The following is a 21,535-nucleotide window of genomic DNA, read 5'->3' on the forward strand; positions in this document are numbered from 1 at the left end:
CATAAACATAATTTAAATGCTAATGAATAATAAATATATTAGAATATAATAAAATAATTCAATTATTGCGGATCACATATTTTAGTAGGTATTTATGTATTTTAATTAATTATCTGAACTTTTCCCTCGTTCCCTGCTGGGGCGTGACGATAAAATTGTGACATTATCGACATGGCTACAGCAAGGTGGTATTAAATTGTTAATCGTACACTAAACAAAAGTGGCAACAGTGACAGTTCGCTGAGGCGTCATCTAAGTATATCTTATATCTATGATCTCGCGGCTCGGCTCGTGGCTCGCACGCGAATGTAAAGTGGGTAAACCGTTGGTCGGTCATTATGTATACGTCATACGTCAAATAGCGGTTGATTTGATTCGCGTTTCATTTGTAATTGGCTTTTACGTTATCTAAAATTGTATATTGATCCTGATAAATGCCGTATTTGAATCATTGCTGCTCGAGGTATCGGTCAGAAATGTCTTTGGCTAACTTATTGCTATGCCGCGTCGTTTCTGGGGCATAAGGCGGTTGCTAAGGATGCCGTTGGCGGAGGCGGGGGATCAATATTCAATATGGGTAAGCTCTTTGTTATTGTAAATCAAACATTATCGACGAAAACAATAGTTTGCACCATATGTTCCACGTATGGCATAATACAAATTTAATATCGTGGAAGTTCAGTGATACTTATAATTCTTTGTTTTATGTTGAATTGACCTTCATTTCGATGTTTATAAATACAACCTTTCACCTACTCTATTTTGCTCTTAATACCCTGTTTTGAAATACATAGTAGTTATAGAGTTATGTTATTAAATCCTGACCATTAAATTAAGAAAATAAATGTATGTGATATGTGGAATTCCAATTTTACACATAATTATACTTTTATGACTTATTCAATGCTAAGAATGCCTTAAACTAAACTTCTGTAGTCTAATACAACAACATATCAAATCATAATCTACACTAAACAAGTAGCTTAAACATGAACATATAAGAATAAGAATAATATTTATTTAAAAGGAAAGCCTAGTAGTATTTCTACATACTTTAAACAGGTAGTTTATTGTGATTACATTGAGAGCGCTGGTGGCCTAGCAAGAGTACTGATGGCCTAGCAGGAGTACTGGTGCCTAGCAAGAGTGTTGGTGGCCTAGCGGTAAGAGTGTGTGACTTTTGGATTCAACCCGCAGCTCGTATTAATGAGTTTTTAAGAACTTATGTATGTAGTATGTAATATCTTTTGATATTTTAGAGCGGTGGCAAAATGCTGGTATAACACGAGGAATATGATGAAATAATACTTGAAATACTGACTGTCCTTGAAGAATTAAAATAATCACATGTTGGTCACAAGAATTACCTAAACATAAAGTCCAGTTACTAACCTGCCATATCATTTATACTATAGTTGCATAGTTGGGTGACTTAACTCCTTGAATGTTTAGATATGTTTTGTTTTGTCACAGGAATTTGAATAAATCCTGAAATTGCATAAATCTGAAGTGTGCCACGTGTGTCAAGCTGCTGCCGCACACTTAGGGTCGGTTGCACCAAACCGTCTGTCACCGTTAAAACGTTTGCTAAGTTTTATTGTATGGGAAGTTTCATACTACACTGCTGATTAACATTAATCAGTCCGTTAAATGTGGTTGGTGCAACTGGCCCTGAGTCTGCCATACTATCGGCCACACTGTTAACTGTACATTGGTGGACCTTATGCCTTTTATAATAAGGTCCACCGATGTACAGTTAGGAGTGTTGCTGTTTGTACAATAGTGTTAAACAACTTTCCAGGTTGGCCTAATATACGTGTTCAACCTGATCGTGGGCACGGGCGCGCTGACGCTGCCGGCGGCGTTCGCGCGGGCTGGCTGGGGCCTCAGCACCATCTCGCTCGTGTTCCTGGCATTCATGAGCTTCATGAACGCCACCTACGTCATCGAGACCATGGCGTGCGCCAACGCTGTGTACAAGTGGAAGTTGCTGCAGTCTATTAAGAGGGATAGTGTAAGTTCCCTAAGGCCTAGAAGGCCCGGGCCTAGGGCGGCAAGATATTTTATGGGCGGAAAATTATGAGAAAAAATTAATAACTCAAAATTTTTACTATTTGACGGGTGCTGAATATGGGGCGGAACAGGGCCAGGGCCTAGGGCGGCAAAGACTGCAAATCCGCCACTGTGTAAGTTAACTCTTAGAAATAAATCGTTGTTGTTTTTAGTCGTCGGTGTTTTTTCCCTATCTCAAAAGGAAAATTGGAACCCTTATTTATAGGATCACTTTGTTGCCTGTGCGTCTGGCTGTCAAGCCCCTTAATCACGGGAACGCGTGGAGGTATCGAGTTGAAATTAAAACCATAAACCCAGATCCCTTGATGCTGTGAAGAAAATCAAACTTCTGTAAAAAATAGATACGGCCCTTTATGTTCATTAATCAAAATTTATACTTCCTAGGGTAGGTCAACACCTAGAACTATGAAATTTGGCAAGTCATACCGTCTTAAGCCACTACAAGTAAAAAAAAAAAGTTTAATTTGTACGGAACCTTCGGCGGGCGAGTCCGACTTCGGTTTTTATTATTGTGAAAAATTTGCTTTGCATTTTTATTTTTTATTTCTATAGTATATTTCAACGAACAAAGAAATCAAGTTGTTATTCCGGTAGATTCAATTCCGAAAGCTGGCGCGAATTAAATCAACACGTGGTTTTGTTTGTCTATATTTTTTAAAGGTCTTATTGGAATAGACTCAGTGAATGTGTGTGTGTATGGCAAGCGGATTTTGCTTTCCTTTTCTTCATGGGAAATAGTTAGAGCCGAGCGTTTTTTTTCCGTAAGTGTTTTTAAAAACAGTTTGTTGTGCTGTAACGAAATAACAGTTTGTGATAGGAACGACAAACTGTTTTTATAAAAACGATGACAAAGAGGTGGCAACGTACGATAACATAGTCGCGCATAACGGACGCAACTATCGCAAAGCAAAACGCAGCTCTAAAAACTGTTTTTCGATGAGCAGGGACAGATATAGATCATCGGCTAAAGAAAGAGCGAGATAGAGATAAAAACGAAACGAAACGGATTTTTGTTCAGGTAGACGCTAGGCGCGCTTTTTACCAGGCCATTATATTCAAAAACTTCAATGTTCGTTAGACAAATAAGTGCTCTTTTTTCTAAACATTAGGGTTTAAATTAAGGAATCTTTTAATGCGTAAAATTAAAGCAAGTAGCGAAAGTAGCGTCAGTTGAACAACATTAAAAATGATTCACGACGCTTAACGAACACTCGCTAGCATTACGAATTGAGGGGCCATTTTATGTGTGACCTATCGATTTATCTTTATAAAGTACTGAAGTTAGGGGTCAAGTTATAATAGACATTTGTGAGACGATGCAAATTAGGTTTTTTTGAAATGTGTATTGCGTATTGTACGTTTTATTACTTCAATGCGATTTCGTTTCGTGTCGTTCGACACACACAGGCAATCCAGTTATTTTAGAAACTGTTTTTGAAAACAGTTACGTGATTTAAAAAAACTGTTACGTTTCGTTTCACGGAAAACTCGAAACGACCCAGCTCTAGAAATAGTAAAAGTGTCCACAGCTGTCAAAGTTTGGTAAGCCATTGGGAATCGACTTCTATGGACGCTCATCACTGACATATCAACCTTAGTACAGCCTGGCAAAAAAGAGTAGAAATTAAAAAATGGCAACACTGTAGTGTCGTCCCGTTCTCTTATATAAATTGATTTGAAAGGCCAAAGGGGCGACACTACAGTGTTGCCACTTTTTAATCTCTATATATGCATTTAATTGCAGGTGCAAGAGCATGAAGGCCATGATTCAGACGAGCCGACTAACGATATGGAGGAGCCGCTCGTCTGTGCTTCCGTGCCTTCTCGATACTACAGCTTAGACAGGCGCGTCGAGCTCGGCGAGATGGCCAACTTGTTCCTGAACCGTACCGGCAGAACCCTGTTCTACTGCACCCTCTGCGTGTATCTGTTCGGCGACCTGTCTATATACTCGGCGGCTGTGGCGAAATCGGTCATGGATGTTGTTTGGTAAGTGTTTAAATTAAAAAAACAAATGAAGAGTAGTAGTACACTGAGAGAAAAGGATAACAAAAACACACTTAGAATTACAATTAATTTTTTTACTCAATTAATTCACTAATTACAAAACGAGATTAAATTAAATGAGACGTATTTAGATTGTTCTGGTTTTAACTAGGTACTTAATTATAATCGTATTTATTTTCATTTCCATAGATGGTAATCAACATCAAAATTTTGTCACATGGGTATAAATTATGTAGAGCCTTGAAACCTTCATTTACAATATAGTCGATTAGATGGTTAAATAAAATATATCAATATCTTACACAAATTGACCTAGTCCCATAGTACCAGTAATGTTTGCTATTTGCAGTAATGTTTGTTTGTTATTCCACAGAATAAATAATAGTACTAGGTACAGAAGACTCACTCTCTAACAAAACGCGTCTATTACGATCAGCACAGACTGATATGGCCGCTAGGTGGCGACAGCGCCACGTGCGGCTTATGGCAAACCCCAAAATTGGGGCCGAACGGATGTACTTTTAGCTACCTGGTAGCAAAGCGACGAAATTCCTGGTTATTCGGAATTTGGAATATAATGCACAGTCGTGCTTCCGCGAAGACCAGACAAAGGCGACGATTTCATCGCATTTTGGACAACGTTTGAGAAAAACCAAAATATTACTTTGCTAATCCGCGAAAAGATAACGTGCTAGTCAATCAGTGATAACCTGTTATACTTACTTCCGTATTTTTTACATGCAATGAATGTTCCCACCCTCCCACCGCAAAAATAAATACGCAAATAAATATAACAAATCACCACCAAAAGAGCACGTTATCTTTTCGCCGTTTATTTTTGTTTTAATTAAATATGCATTTCCGCAAAGTAACGCCTGATTCTGTTCATTAACGCTTGAGAGCTGAAATATTTAGGATTTTATAATATTATACTGTAATGAAATGCCGAATGAGTGTGCTGGATCATTTCCGTAAAGTACATATGACCTATATTTTTTATACATACAATATGTTGCAGTTGCAGTTTAGTTTATTTGTAACAATTACTACAATTACCTATCGAATTGTAGTGTGTTGAGTATGTTTTATATCTATGAAACATACTAAACATAACACGGTATAATTATGCAAGCCAGCAATTAATGGAAATAACTAACTAACCAAAGAGTAAAGTAAGTATTAAGTAACAAACCATGAAGGCATGCACCATAATAAATCAGTCTGGTAGACGCATGGAGATAACAAATCGCTGCCCCAATATTACAGGGTTCTATGTTACATTTTCAAGATAGTTGAAATTCGACTTAATGTCACTATGACAATGTTGAAATTTCAGTTCGATAAAAGTGAAACATAGAACCCTGTAATATTGGGGCAGCGAAATATTGACACAAGTGCCGATATTGTGTTATATGGCATATTTAACTTAAGGCAAGACATTTCTAATAATAATACAATTTTTCTTCTACCTTTTTTTACTTTGAAAGATAAAACTTTTTCAAAGTAACGACGATACCTACCTAAGTGTTAACACTGGTTTAAACTTTCACGATTATTACACATTATTAATTTATTACCTATAAACGTCGGAGGTAAATCATAAAACTTAAATACGCGACTAACCCCCTTGTTCATAAAACTTTACGGGCCTGATTTAGTTAAATTATGTTTTACCCCTTCTTACAAATACATAAGTCAAAATGACAGATAAACACAAACAATTCATACCTAATTTAATTTAGGCCAGTATCGCGTTTATGAATAACGCCATAAGTGTTTACGTTTGTTTGTTAGAAAGTAACAAAATTTAACGAAAGTTAGCTAAATTCTATGAATACGGGGGTATATCAGTATCACGTTTGTCCACAGTTCATCCGTCCCCGCAAACCTGACGAACACGTCCGACTGGGACGCGCTGCCGTGTTTCAACAGCACGAGCCCCGAACCGTACACTCGGCTGGCTTGCTACCGGACCGCTCTGCTCTCCTTCACCGCCGCCATTGGGCCGTTCGTCTTCTTCAACGTGCAGAAGACCAAGTATCTGCAGCTGTTCACCACTGGCATGAGGTGGTTAGGTAAGTGCTTTCAGTTGTTCTGAGAAGCTTATAAGAATTTTGTCATATACATACAACATAGTAAAGAAAGAAATAGTAACCAAGAAAACTAAATTGATTCAATTAGGTAAATAGTTAGTGGCCGAGGCCGGATTCGAAACGACGAAATCACAACTAAATACAACTTTCTCGGATAAAGCATGTATGTACTGTGCGCACTTAGAATGTGGCCAAGCATACACATCTTTAAATTCTTACTACTTTGACAATAAAAAACACATTTTCTTCTGCTACCACATAGTAAATTGAATATCTTAGGTACCACATAGTTACTTAGGTACCTACTTATATTTTTCTTTTGGTTGACAGTACAATAACTACAACATTCGTTTTTTTCCAAAGTAGCAACAATTTCTACCAAAGTATTTTTAATAGCGTGTGCCTCAAGTCCAGATCAGCCTAAGGAAATCTCTCTAAAAAGCCCCCTTTATTTATTACAGCATTCACCATAATGATATCGTTCGCCATCCACCTGCTGGTGCACTCGGGCGCGCAGGGCCACCCGCCAGCCTTCGACTTCAGCGGCATGCCGACGCTCTTCGGCGCCTGCGTCTACTCCTTCATGTGCCACCACTCCCTTCCCGGCCTCATCTCTCCCATCAGAGGCAAACAACGCCTCGGCTTACACATAGCTCTAGACTACGCTCTTATAAGCGCCTTCTATCTACTCCTAGCCTTCACTGGAGCCTTCGCGTTCGCACATTTAAACGATCTATACACCTTAAACTTCATACCCACAGGCGATGACAATCTATTCGTTAAAATAATAGAGTATTTCTTAGCTTTATTCCCCGTGTTCACATTGTCCACCAGTTATCCGATAATAGCTATCACTTTGAGGAACAACTTGCAAAGTATGTTTCTTGATATGACTCGTTTGGAGTCCTATAATTTTGTTCTACGCAAATTAGTATTTCCTATAGTGGCAGTCGCGCCGCCTCTGGTAGTTACATACTTCTTAGAAGATATAGGTGTACTTATTGAGTTTACAGGGTCTTATGCGGGCACTGGTATTCAGTATTTGATTCCCACGTTTTTAGTATTGTCCGCGCGTCGGCATTGCACTAATCTATTAGGTTTAGGGGTCGCGAATCAGTATAAAAGCCCGTTTTCAAGCCAAGCTTGGGGATTATTTGTGTTGGTGTGGGCTATTGTGTGCGTAATATTGGTATCAGTAAACATTGTCGAAAAGAATTCATGACCGTAGGCTTGTATTATAATTACTACAGACAAATGAATTGTAATAGAATAACAGTGTGGAGTAATATGGCGTCAGCTTTTAAAAGCACTCTTACCCGAGGCTCGAGGGCTATGTATATGTAACGCACGCTAGACGCTGACGCCGGCCGATATGCATTTATGTTAACCAATGTATGGCGTTTTGCATCAGCGTCGAACGTGCGTTTCGTGGCCGAGTCATTAGTGTCATTACGCTATGTTGCTCAACTCTTTGCATCTTTTAACATTCATTTGTTTATGGCATGTTGAAATAATAGTATTAAAAGATGTATTATTACATATTGTTGTTATTTTCAAAGCGCAAAGATAATAAATATAATAATCGTGTAACGTAAGACTTGGTAATTAACTAAAGAATAAAATAAGTATGGTTAGGGTGGTATTCCACCTGTCCAATTTCTTTGTCCAATGTGTATTTTGTCTCGCATTTTGCTTCATGAGAAAGTGAGACGCACTGACATTTGACAGATGGAATACCACCCTTAGCGCTGTGGCAACACCGCTATGTTCGCCACAACCAATGATGTATAGAAATGCGGCGGCCAACCAGAAAGCGCGATCTAGCGCCAGAGTTTCGCACATACGACACATCTCTCTCTTCCATTCTAACCAGCATACTGAACGCGCGTGTCCTATATAGACAATAAGAACCTAGATACTTATATACATAATTATTATACTAAAGAAAAGACCATTAAAATGGTAATTTAACTTGAAAGTGCTTTTTATTGAAATAGCGCAAAAGGCGCTTAAAAAGTACAATAATAATTTATTTAGCTTTAGTTGTATCATAGTTTTGTAATCAACTAAGTGTGATATTTAAGGCTTCACTACATTTGGTGTAGTTAATGGTTTTCTATGTCTGCGCTCAATGCTTGAAGTCTTCCGATTGAATGTCTTCATGTGGGTATTACCCGACTAAAGGAAAAAGCAAGGGTAAAGTTTTGTATTATTTTACTTAATACTGCCAAAGTTGATGCGAGTCGCTTAACTTCAAACTCGGGTGAATCCAACTGTCAGATTTTGCGATTTTGGTAGTAAGTAAAGCTAATAGGGTAGATATTTCCTAAGAGGGTCGAATGGATTTAACCGAGTTTGAAGTTAAGCGACTAATGTAATGTAACTATGAATTTTATATAATTTCTAACTCTGTAAAATGTTTAAGGAAATGTTAACTAACGATCAATTAACCTGGTCAATAAAGATATTTAATAGTATTGCAACCCTATGAGGTACAGAGCATTAAGGCCGTAACAGACTATCGCACCGCACCGCGACCTTGGAGCGGTTCTAGGAATTGCTCGTACTGGCGTGGGCTTCCACACTATCGCACCGAACCGTCAAAACGGTGCGATCCTAGCTTACAGACTGCCGCACACGTGCGCCAGTGTTGCCAAGTGTCCCATATTTCCGTGTTTTTCAACGTATTTTTGCAATGGAATCGTTTAAGATTGAATTTAAATTAATGTGGTTCCGCTTTTTTAGAGGTAGATGAAGGGCGTGAGGTAATATAATGCACCCTTTTCCATGAAAATCTTAAAAATCTGTCTTTTGAAAATGACAGCTGTCAATCGATGCGATGCAGCTCACACACTAGGGAAATTGGTGCGGTGCGCACCAGTATTATTATTACCATCAGTTGGTGCGACGTGCATGCCCACCGCACCGGTATTAATAATAATTATGTGCGATGGAAGCTTACACACTATCGATAAACGCGCCGCACCGCACCAAGGTCGCGGTCCGGTGCGATAGTCTGTTACTACTTTTACGGCCCAAAGAATCTGGTATTTCCTAGATTCAACGGGCATTAGTAATGAACTTTAAAGGACCGTCACAATAGATCACTCCTTGGTCGACGTGGCACTCAAAGGCCCACAACATCCCAATAATAATAATTAATAGGATTTTTAATACATTTACCTAACTTATTAGGATATAATAATAATTATAAATATTATAATTTTGTTCCTGTGATAGAGCAACCATTGTATTTGTGTTAAAAAAGATGCGAGATTTATTTTATTTTAGATAAAACTATAATTATGATATATTATATCAATAAAGTTATTTTTTTTGTGTGAAATAAGTTTTATTTTTTAAGACTTAAAAACCAGGAGGTTATCAAATCGACCGTATTTTTTTGTATGTTTGTTACCTCAGAACTCCGTCATTTTCTAAACATGTAAAATAGAGATGGGCCGAATATGGACCTTGCCGAATACGAATATTCGGTTCAGCTAATACCGAACCGAATATTCGGTTGGGCTAAAATTCCACATCGCTATTTCATGGTATCAGTGCAAATACCACGAACAATTATTAGAAGGCATAAAAGCAAAGCAAACCTTTACCCCGGAATTTCTTAACAAAAGTTAAAAGTTAATAAATTCATAACTCGAAAACTACGACAAATCGGCTAACATACATGGGGTATATTCTGATAACCACGACGAGGATTCTAAAAAAATTTTTTGGACGTCAAGGTTTGGGATTATACTGAGCAACTTTTACTAAGGGATCAAAATAAGTCGCGAAAAAAAATTTGGCTGTTTTTATACATTTTGGCTGGTCCATTTTCTATGGGAGGGTAAATTTTTTTTTGCGATTTCGGGGTTGGTCCCATAGTAAAAGTTGCTCAGTATAATCCCAAAACCTCCCTGGCAACGGGAATGTAGTTATTTTTCAGCCACCCTGTATAGGAATCCCCAGTACGGTCTTCCGCATGTCGTCGATAGACAACATGTCACAAATATGCAGCAGCAGCTGTTGGAGCAGGTTCCGTATACTACGGCTCATATGCGCCTGCCAGACAAAGGGCTAGCGATTCATTTGCAGAGGTGCCTAGTCTCTTGGATGGACAGTCCATAAGATGATAACTTCGACAGGAGACCCATGACGGCAAAGACGCGCTAACACGGGACACAACTCTGAAGCACACGGCCCGCCTTATAGAACGAAAGCATAGCACTCCCTCCGAATATCCCTCTGCTTGATAGAAGTTTCTGGCATAGAGTATTCGCACTGCGGGATGGTGGGCGGTAGGGCGCTACCCTCGTCTTTTCAAGGTCAAGTTCGAGGCAGAAAGAGTACCTAAAAGATCGGCTTTCTCTATTGCGTTGTGGGCCAGATTACCATCCGCATTTCACACTTCACAGTGGTGGTAAATACGACTGACAAAAGTTTCTCGCTGCCTTTGGCAAGGCGGAGAGGTAGTCTTTTGCCCATTTTGGCGCCCCTCCTTGGACGGCGCCCGGGGCACGTGCCCCCTCCAACCCCCCCTAGTTACGCCACTGTTAAAAAATATGCCGAATACCGAATAATTACTGAATATTCGACCCATCTCTAATTTAAAATATATGGGCATTTTTCCATATATTTTGTCCATTTACTTTTTTTCGAAAATCCATCAACTTTTGGGTTATTTCTACTCAGAATCTCGAGGACTAGCAATTTAAAAAGAAAAAAGTGTCCCAAAAAAAAATTACAGTTATGTAACCCATTTTCACATACATTTTGTATGGACCGTTGCAAAACTGACGCACCCAACATTTGTATGAAAAAATGGGGACACTTTTTTTCTTTGTCTCATTCAATAGTACTCGTGATTCTGAGTCTAAATAACCCAAAAGTTGATGGTTTTTCGAAAAAAAGTATTTTTTCCATACCACATTTTTCCGTACCATTTTTTCTGAAACTAAAATGGTCCCATTTTTGTCGAACCCATTTCTGATGGTGGGATCCATGAGCCATTGGGGGAACTATTTTTTGTAGTTTGACTAGATGACTACTACTCGTAAATGCGTATAACTCCGACTTGGGCTCAGTGACACTGTGCTAATAGGGCTCTGCTTATAGTAGATTCTAACATAAGGCAAATATGAAAAACTCCAAAGAAGGTTGAAGAATTATTTTATTTATCATCACCATTATACATAGTTGTCACTTACTGCGTACACAAGCGACAGAAGCCGTCCATAGCTCAATTGACTTTGGCATGAAACAGTTTTGTGCGGCACCGGCTTCGAGACCACATATCAACACAGATTCAACCAGATCATCTATACTTCATTCGTAGAACACCAAATTACCAGTCCCAGTCTGGTATTACAAATCAAATTTAATTTTACAGAAACTTTCTTCGAAATTTGGCATCTGGTGCTGTAAGAGAAGGAAAGGTCCCTATTACAATATTGGACGAAATAAAACTACTGGAATTGAACCGATTGGAAATAGTAAGATCTCGAAACAATACTATTAGCTTAGACTCACTTGTTGACAGCACTATTATAATTTAATTTGCATACGTATGAACTACACATTATACACGGCGTGACGGTGTACGCCTACAGGACTTTGCCGCCCGAGAGAAATAAGTTAACTATTGTGAGCCGGGTACGGTCCCGCTACGTGGAAACGTTCAATACATTTGGTAACAGGAAAGCGGCCGATCGATTTAATTAACTAAACACATGTCTGTGTAACAAGTGCCACCCTAAAATATACGTAGGTACCGAATTATAAGACAAACATGCGCCTTTTGATTAAAATAATAATTCTCGCTATATAAAATAAAAATAAGAAATTACAATAACATAAAAAAACAGGAGTTTAAACACGCCACGAAACATCACATGTTCACAAAATAACATTTGCCGAGATACACAAGTTACAAAATTCATACATCCATCCTTATAACGGGTTGTAACAGTTGCCAAAACTCGACAACGACTCTCGGCTTTCCGAGAGGTTTGTTTTAAATAATCTAAAAATACGTGTCTTTATCGAATTTATAACATGCTGCAAAAATATAACAGCTCAAGCGTTGTCTCGCAAGAAAATTTTAATAAACATTAATCTATTGCAACATTATAGGATGACGCATGAAAAGTAGAGATTACTTTAACAAATCATTTATAATAATTTATCAATTATTAAATCTAACAATGATTTAGGTATTTCGCATAAGATCGAACATTCATTTAGAATTTGATTGAATAATAAGACGGCCCCCGTGGCGTCATATTAGACCAGTAATACGAAGGACGGAGCCGCCGGCATGCATAATACTAACGCGACCACGCCTCGCACAGGTTCATTATATCAATTCAAAAGTGAAATAAAACGAGATAAACAATACAACTACCGCCGGTTCGGACTAAAATATTCCTATAGTCGAAAAAGTACATCACAATAAATACTATAACTACATCAATTTGAGAGGCCCGAGCGCGTCCGGCGTATTTTTTTGCTTTCGTACACGTACGAGCGCGTATAAATAACATTTTAAGTACTAATCGCTATCTAGGCGTGCGTTACTCGGGCTATAACTCTAAAGCGATGTCGTTGCGACGGAGCGCGGCGCGGAACGATTCTAGGGAGGATTTCAAGGTGAGGCAGAAACCGCGGGAGGCGGGCACTAGGGGGAAGTCGGGGGGAGGGATGTCGGCCGCGCCGTTGGACAGCTCCACCCAGCTCTCCAGGCGGTGGCAGAGCGAGGCCGCGTGCGTGCGCAGGTGCTGCAGGATCTCGTCGCGGAACGGCTCGGGCGGGTTCATCAGCATCTTCGTCATCGACTGCACCAGCTTCAGCAGGACCATCTCGTTGTACATGCGCGAGTTCTCCGTGCCCTGCTGTGTGCCTGTAACATATTGTTGTATGCACTTGACAGTTTATAACCTAGAAACTTAATCCTGTTTGGTGATGCTGCTGTGCGTGTAAATGGAAATCTATCAATTCAATGTACGCCAGTCGATCCGTTAAATTATTGCACTATAAACTGTTTTGTTTGGGAATTGGTTGGTTACCAGAAGAAATACGTTACATAAATCCACAGACAAAACATCCTCCAGACTGAGCATAGTCGCGCTACCCCCTCTGCCACGCATACGGTAGTTTTACTCCATGTTCGAGTCGAAAGTATCTTTGTGTGACGTCCGTCTTTGAACGGACCAATCACGGCACGGGACTTCGCTCACCTCGTACCGCGCGCACCCCCGCATTTTTGGCATCATCGGTTGCATGAAATAATTGCTCAAAACTCGGTCTAGAGGATTCCTAGTCTATGCATAAATCAGTCGGTCAATAGTAGCTGGTGCATACGGACCATATTAAAATTGGCCACTTACCCTTCTGCTTTTCGTAGCCGGCCTCGTTGAAGTAGGGCTCTGCGTTGAGGATGAGCCCCTGTAGTGACACGATCACTTGCAGCAGCGAGCTGTCCTTGCCCCACACTTCAACACCGCGCCCCGACCATGTGCCCAGCAGAGAGACGCACACCTGGAAAAATTTATCAATTAAGCAATTATTGACTTTAGACCGGAATTCTAGCCAGTAGTAGCTTGACCGTGCACTATAGTCCACTGTAGTGGACTGATGCCGCTATTCTGTATACGCCGTTTAAACTTCACCGTTGTGCACCGTGAATCAAGACGGTTTCTTGGGCGTTAAGCGCGTGCAAATATTGTATAACGTGAACAATTGAATACGTATAAGCTGTTCCAAACGATGCATTGTCGACGTGGGTGTCACAACCGCAAGGCATAAATGTGGTTGGACTGGTCACGTCTACCGTAACCATACACAGTAATGGGCTTGACTAGCTACTAAGTTGGAACCAAAAGACGAGCTTCGATGGCCACGATGATGGGATGACCTGCGCGCGATCCTCGACGACTTATCAGAAGTTGCTTCTAAATCAGAAGATTGAAGCCTTCTTAAGTACTGGAACACTTAATAGGCTACCAAAAAGGCAATCCAAAGTGCTCGTACGTACCTTGCCGTCCTCGTACAGGTTGGGGTTGAGGCGGTCGGTGCAGTAGGAGTGGTAGTGGCACAGCGGCGGCGCGCGCGGGTACTCGCCGCCGAGCTGCACGTCGAACACGAACAGCCCGCCCTCGTACGGCGTCTTGCTGGGGCCGGCGATCATCACGGACAGCAGGTCGATGCGGTCCTCGAAGCCGCGCACCCACACCTGAAATATACGGAACATTTAAATTTCCCTGTCATCAGGTTTCTAGAGTGTAATTAAAATTTTCTCAAACATGCAATGAAATGTCGTCACTCCGGGCGTTATATCAGGCTTCGAAGTATCACGTTTAGGGCGGAGCAACTCCAGAGAACTGTAAAGGAATTTCATACAAAATTTAAGGCCTAGGCCGGGAAGTAATTTTTTTTTAAATTTCCATTTCACAGATATGTGTGACACACCATCGTGGCATTCAGCCATTAAAGTGATAACACACTATCGCACCGCTTTAAAAAAAAACTATAGGCAGTTTATGCTTTATGGTTTATGGTACGATTTCTTTTTTTTTAAATCTTTATAGGGCTGTATCTCCTAAACCGTGCGTCGCAGCGCAAAAATAATAAAATGTTCGTTCCTCTGTAAGAAACCCTTAATTAATATAAAAAAAAACACAAAAAAGAAAAAAAAATAACGCAAAAAAATAATAATAGGGCTGTATCTCCTAAACCATGCGTCGTAGCGCAAAAATAATAAAATGTTCGTTCCTGTGCAAGAAACCCTTAATTAATATTTTAAAAAAATCACAAAAAATAAAAAAAAATTCAAAAAAAACTTTATAATGCTCTTATCTCCTAAACCGTACGTCGTAGCGCAAAACTAATCAAATTTTCGTTCCCCTTTGGGCAACCCCATACTGACATTAAAAAAAACACAAGAAAAGAAAAAAAGGCAAAAATAATAATTATAGGGCTGTATCTCCTAAACCATGCGTTGTAGCGCAAAAATAATAATATGTTCGTTCGTACCTCTGCAAGAAACCCTTAATTAATATTTAAAAAAAAGCGCAAAAAAGAAAAAAAAAATAACAAAAAAAACTTTATAATGCTGTATCTCCTAAACCGTACGTCGTAGCGCAAAAATAATCAAATTTTCGTTCCCCTTTAGGAAACCCCTTAATAACATTTAAAAAAAACACAAGAAAAAAAAGAAAATAAGCAAAAAAAATATTTATAAGGCTATATCTCCTAAACCATGCGTCGTAGCGCAAAAATAATAAAATGTTCGTTTCTCTGTAAGAAACCCTTAATTAATATAAAAAAAAAAGCGCAAAAAAGAAAAAAAAAATAACAAAAAAAACTTTATAATGCTGTATCTCCTAAACCGTACGTCGTAGCGCAAAAATAATCAAATTTTCGTTCCCCTTTAGGAAACCCCTTAATAACATTTAAAAAAAACACAAGAAAAGAAAAAAAAGCAAAAAAAATATTATAGGGCTGTATCTCCTAAACCATGCGTCGTAGCGCAAAAATAATAAAATGTTCGTTCCTCTGTAAGAAACCCCTAATTAATATTTAAAAAACTGAATAACCTATCACATTAGGACATGAAACAATCATCAATTTTTATTATTATTTCATTGCATGTTTAAGAAAAGCACTATACATACCTCGGCGTGAAAAGGGGTTGTCGGCCTCATAACTATCCGGCCTCACTACGTTCGGCCGTCTATATGCATTCGGCCGGCAACCCCTTACTTCCCAGCCTCTGTAGTAATGTACTAATACAATCCATCAAGAGGGAGTATATTGTATAGGGCGTCACTGAGGGTATCAGGTAACATTATGTATTATATTGCATTTACATGATGGTTGCAAGCTAGCAGAAGTTTCTACATAGCGAGTGTCAGCATGTGAAAGAAACAATGTTTTATCGTTTTGACATATATTTCACATGAAAGTGTTGCCAGGTCTAATTATGTCAGTAGAAATACCATATTAAATTATACTCATGCCTTTTGTTTTAGAGTGGTACAATTTTGGTCTGAACGGTCTGTAAGGTATTTTGCATTAGAAAATGTTAATTTTCTATTCTAGACACGTGTATAGGTAGCACCGGAGTGTACATGGCATCGGTTCCTCGTGCTGGATAGTTGTGTGTTGTGTGTAACTCACCCCGGGCGGCAGGTCGCTCTTGAGCAGCTTGATCTCGCGCTTGACGGCGGAGTAGAAGGTGCGGGGCTCGGAGGGCTGCAGCATGGAGAGGCGGAAGCGGTGGTGCGCGGGCGCGGCGTCCAGCACGCTGAAGCCCTCGCCGGACTATAGTTGTGTGTAACTCACCCCGGGCGGCAGGTCGCTCTTGAGCAGCTTGATCTCGCGCTTGACGGCGGAGTAGAAGGTGCGGGGCTCGGAGGGCTGCAGCATGGAGAGGCGGAAGCGGTGGTGCGCGGGCGCGGCGTCGAGCACGCTGAAGCCCTCGCCGCCGCCCGCGGCCTCCTCGCCGCCCGGGGACGGCGCGGGCAGCGGCTCCACGTCCAGGGGCTCGGCGGTCGCTAGAGGGGCCGTCTCCGTTGTCGCTGCTGATTATATATTTTTGACAAAGTGAATTTGATTGCTGATTAGACAGACATATATGGAAGTCTTAAAGCAGGGCCGACTTGAGCTGGTTTTCGGGTAGATTTTTAACTTGCACGACTTTTTGAAGTTTTTTAGGGTTCCGTACCTCAAAAGGAAAAAAACGGAACCCTTATAGGATCACTCGTGCGTCTGTCTGTCTGTCTGTCTGTCCGTCTGTCACAGCCGATTTTCTCCGGAACTACTGGACCAATCAAGTTGAAATTTGGTACACATATGTAAGTTTGTGACCCGAATACGGACATGTAACGTAAACAAGTGAATTTTAAACATGGGGGCCACTTTTGGGGGGTAAATGAAAAAATGAAAAAAAAAATTTTTTCGAACTATATCATGTTACATATCAAATGAAAGAGCTTATTGTAATGATTTCAAATAATTTTTTTTTATAATTAATGAATCAACAGTTTAGAAGTTATTTCCATTCTCAGCTGTAACGCAGCAATGAACTTCTCTCAATTTACCAAAAAATCAATGTAATCTTGATGACCCGAGGGAGAGGGGGCACCTAGAAATCCTTAGGGCATCAACATATCTTAATCCGGCACTTATTGTTAAAAATTGTGTAATATACGGAACCCTTGGAACGCGAGTCCGACTCGCACTTGGCCGGTTTTATTCTCATTCACTTGACATAGCATTCAAATAATTGTGGCTCTTCACAGAAATGGTAATTACTTTCATTCGGTCTCAATTTTAGTTATATCTCGGCTCGCTAGTGCTGTAGATGAAGGCCTAATTTCTACTTTTGGAAGATCAGAAATCTTTCGTCAAACTTAGCACTAACAATTTTTTTTGTGGTTTGATGATTAGGCCACTCGCACTCTATCCGACGATCAATATCTTACGTTTACGTATTACTTGAAGACATTTCCAATTTACGACCAGCCTATTTGAAATGGCAAAGTTATTGATGACGAGGGAGTACTCACGGACGCCTTCCGTGGTCTGCGCCGGCTCGGGCTCCTTGGCCTGTCCGGTCTCGCTCTCGCCGGCCGCCTCCTGGTCCGCCATGCTCACCACCAGCGCGCCGTATTGGCTGCACACACACACCATTTTTAATGACGAACACATGGACAATAGAAATAGCATACAGCTATAGACGAACCATACATATTAACGTGTAGCTCCTAAGAACACTGCCAACATAATAACATCTTCAATACTTGTTACAACGACGTCATATTTTGTGGTGCTTGGATTATTTAATGACATGATCGATTTTAGTTAGTAATATATATCAAGTCATGAAATGGGAACCTGAGACGTAAGAGATTTAATAACTAATTAACAGTTTTGTTTTAGTCACTCATTAATTTTGAAACTGTATATGTATAACCGCAACCACTATACTATATTATAAATATATAACACAGAATTTCACAGGTAATATCTAAGAGTATATGGGCATATATAATTATTTTAATCTAGTCACAAGTATATTTTTATATATAAATTAGATGAATATAATTAAATGTGTGCCCATAATCAGACAACTAATGTTTTAATAACAGTTACTAAGTTTAATAAAATAAAAATATTAAATGAAATAATAGTAGGTAACTAGTTACAATATTACAAATTTGCTATAGTAAATAGTATTTATATAATAACAATTCAATAAATTATCCTCCCAAATTACACAAATATCGACAAACACTATAAACAACATGCTGAGAATCAAGTCCACCTCACAAATACAACCAAAGATAGGTATCACGCAAGACTCACATTAAATAATTCAAATACTTTAAAACTACGCGAGGACTCTAAATACTATTCAACGATAGGACTAACAATTTCATAAAACAACAATTCGAAAACAGAGAAATTAAGTTACCACTTTTTACAGTTTTTCTACTTGATAAAAAGGCCAATGCATAAAACTGAAAGTAAAGGGGAGTAACCGCACACTGCAGGGACAACTCAATCTACGGGAGTGTAGTACGTACCCATTTAGTTCTTCCTTTGGCCACATGATGCTAAAAGTAGCGGAAATTAAATGATCAGTGTTCACCTAAAATATGTGACAGTTGGTGTGTGTAGTGTAGAATCCATCTCCAATGTAAATTACTCGTTTATTATATATTGTGGTCATAGTTGTGTAGATTGTTTATAAATTTTATAAGTCATAACTGGTATGCTATACATGACGCATTTACCAAGCCTTTTTTTTTCACAACAATACGTGCTCGCTAGTATCAAAGATATATTGGTATACATAATAGAATATATTAAATAAAAAGAAAAGTGTCCGCAGTGTACGGTTCGGGTAGAAACACAACGAAATAAAAATAAAAAGATGACTTGTAAATAATTGCTGGGTAACGAATCTGGGTCAGTAATTGGATTATTTAATATAAGTATTGCGATATGGGTATAAAGAAATTATATAAATTCGGATATTCCTTTCAAATATGTCACTATAACACCAACATTGTACATCTCAAGCCGATTTATAACATTGTTGATATAATAGTAAGCGTCATGTCAATATTGAATTTACGTGTAACATTGACGTATATATCAGGACGGGGCTTACGGGCACTAAAAATGGTACTAGTTCAGCGGTGTCACTCACGAATTTGAGCCAATCGTGCAGTCTAACGCAACTAGTTACGCAACCAATCGCGTTGTAGCGGTGTCACATCGCTGTACTGGCCCCATTCATGCTCATGCCCCAATCTTATTGCCCGTAAGGCCAGTCCTGAGATATATGTCAATGACGTGTAAGCACAGTCCATTGAAGTGAAAGATGTGCTCAATCAAAAAACAATCGGGCCGCGATAAATTGATGGTATAGTTTCATTAGAGCGCCAATACTGCGCCATACATTGATTTGGTGACAAACAATAGAATTTGTCACTTGACCAGAAAATATATCGTGCCCTATTAGCGATAAAGTGAAACTGTCACTATCGCGACAGAATTACTTGATTGAGGACAATCATTACATCAATTTTTTTTATTTATGTGGTGTCAAGGGAATTTTCTTATAAACACCAACGGAATGCGAAAATAATGGGTTAACTAAAACACGTGAAACAACATAAATGGTATGGAATTCTGTACAAAATGATTGCAAAGCAAACAAAGAGTGCGTTCAAATGCGTATGTTATGTATGTACGGAGTTCCATGTCTGTACTTTTAGGCTTTAAAAAGATGAAACAGAACCAAGTGGCTCAGTTTTTCAACCAACTGTGATTATTATTAGAGATATAATAAGATTACATCGATTGCCTGAGTGGAATCATGTGCATGTAGTATTATGAAGATGGTCGACATACCAATAAACGTTAACGTCTGTGCTGTAAGAGAAGAGTCGTGAAATGTATGGGGCCCAATACGATCCATGACTCTTCTCTTTCCGAACAGACTCTATTTGGTTGATTTTTTTAAATACCCAAGTACAAACCATAGAGCAAGGGAATGACAAATAAAAAATAAACGTAAGCTCACACTGTAAAGTGGTAGGGTAACTTCTCTTCATTCACGTTTTGCTTTTCCATTAAGCCGTTTAGAAATTCGGCCAATTCTTGGGGCCTTCTCCTGCGGAAAATAAATAAGTGTTTATTTAAGCCGCACTTTGTAACGTATTTTATGATAAACATTTTTAACCTGTCTATTTGAATGGAGTCCTTTTGGTGATCTTGTAGAAGTGAAAATAGACCATATGTGACGTTCCACGGAAAAAGGTACCTTATGAGGGTTTCTAGTTTCGGAGATATGAAATGTTTTGTAAAGAGGTGAAAAAATGCTCAATTTTTTTTTATTGTGTGATCTGAAACCTTAATGCGTAACGTTTGTTTACCTGTTTTTATTTTTGTTATAAGTTAGTTATAAGCCTAGTAATGTCGTCTCAGAGTTTAGTAGAAAAGGTACCTTATGGAAAAAAGATTGAAAATTCCCAAAAAAACTAGTCAATACGGGAAAAGAAGTTTGGTAGAGAACTGTATTAGCATTCTGCAAAACTAATTTGATAATTTCAGTTCTGGTTGGGGCGCCTCGCAAATATTATAACCGTACATAGACCGACATCACAAATCCAAGTAGCCTGCTATTATACCAAAGTTACTCTCGTCAAGTCTTTCTTAACTAGAATAATCTTCATTTGGTTTGGTCGCATGCAGTAAATCAGCCATTGGTTTGCTGAAAAATGCCAATACCCGACGCATTACCTTATGGAATATCTGAGGTCATTGAACCTCAATGCCGCTTATCTTCAATAGCAACCGAAATATATTATTGATAAGAAATAGACGATTTATGCCATCTTAACCCCAAAATATTATTAGTTTATCCTAACTGTTCCATCATCATCATGCCTCATCATGTAACTTAATCACAAGGTACCTTTTCATTACATACAAATTATTGGTCTTTTTTAAGATTATTATGACGAAGAACTAATTAAATTTGGGGCAGTTTAATGTAAATTAATATTTTCTATTCATAAAAGATAAACTGTAATATGATTGATATTTTGTAGTGATACTAGTGATGTATTATTAGATTTATTTCCATAAGGTACCTTTTCGTAAATGTATGGAGCAAATACTGTTATTGTTATGTAAGTTTAAAGTGGCATAAGGGGTTAAATATAGTATTTAGTTGGGGTTTTAGGATTTATTTCATTTGAATGACAGAATTTCTTTCATATGTGCTCAGAAAAATTGATTGTGTGTCACATTAAAAGTAAAAATATTCAATTTTGTGATTTTAT

The 21,535-nt window shown here is 38.9% G+C and overlaps 2 protein-coding genes across 2 annotated transcripts in view; one reads left to right on the forward strand and one right to left on the reverse strand.

The window, feature by feature from the left end:
* The first annotated feature begins 348 nt into the window (after positions 1-348).
* LOC134791695 (transmembrane protein 104 homolog) lies at positions 349-8,970 on the forward strand. Its single transcript, XM_063762799.1, has 5 exons — positions 349-577; positions 1,802-2,014; positions 3,818-4,062; positions 5,950-6,155; positions 6,635-8,970. The coding sequence occupies exons 1-5, from the start codon at positions 500-502 to the stop codon at positions 7,393-7,395; spliced, it is 1,503 nt and encodes a 500-aa protein (XP_063618869.1). The 5' UTR covers positions 349-499; the 3' UTR covers positions 7,396-8,970.
* Positions 8,971-11,329: 2,359 nt separating this feature from the next.
* Positions 11,330-21,535, reverse strand: part of LOC134791777 ((E3-independent) E2 ubiquitin-conjugating enzyme UBE2O) — a 33,539-nt gene continuing 23,333 nt past the window's right edge. The window contains exons 20-25 of the mRNA XM_063762932.1: positions 20,272-20,361; positions 17,744-17,850; positions 16,518-16,753; positions 14,209-14,406; positions 13,562-13,712; positions 11,330-13,074 (exon numbers count right to left, since the gene is read on the reverse strand). Of these exons, the coding sequence (XP_063619002.1) occupies positions 12,758-13,074; positions 13,562-13,712; positions 14,209-14,406; positions 16,518-16,753; positions 17,744-17,850; positions 20,272-20,361 (1,099 nt within the window). The 3' untranslated portion in view covers positions 11,330-12,757. The remainder of the gene's footprint in view (positions 13,075-13,561; positions 13,713-14,208; positions 14,407-16,517; positions 16,754-17,743; positions 17,851-20,271; positions 20,362-21,535) is intronic.

The sequence above is a fragment of the Cydia splendana genome, chromosome 6 (assembly GCF_910591565.1).
Source record: "Cydia splendana chromosome 6, ilCydSple1.2, whole genome shotgun sequence".
In the NCBI taxonomy this organism is placed as follows: domain Eukaryota; kingdom Metazoa; phylum Arthropoda; class Insecta; order Lepidoptera; family Tortricidae; genus Cydia; species Cydia splendana.

Bases quoted from the DNA above. Each gene is read 5' to 3' on its own strand.
- LOC134791695 (XM_063762799.1), top strand. From the start codon at position 500: ATGCCGCGTCGTTTCTGGGGCATAAGGCGGTTGCTAAGGATGCCGTTG. The intron at 578-1,801 runs GTAAGCTCTTTG...ACAACTTTCCAG, and splicing joins GGGATCAATATTCAATATGG to GTTGGCCTAATATACGTGTT. The intron at 6,156-6,634 runs GTAAGTGCTTTC...TATTTATTACAG, and splicing joins CACTGGCATGAGGTGGTTAG to CATTCACCATAATGATATCG.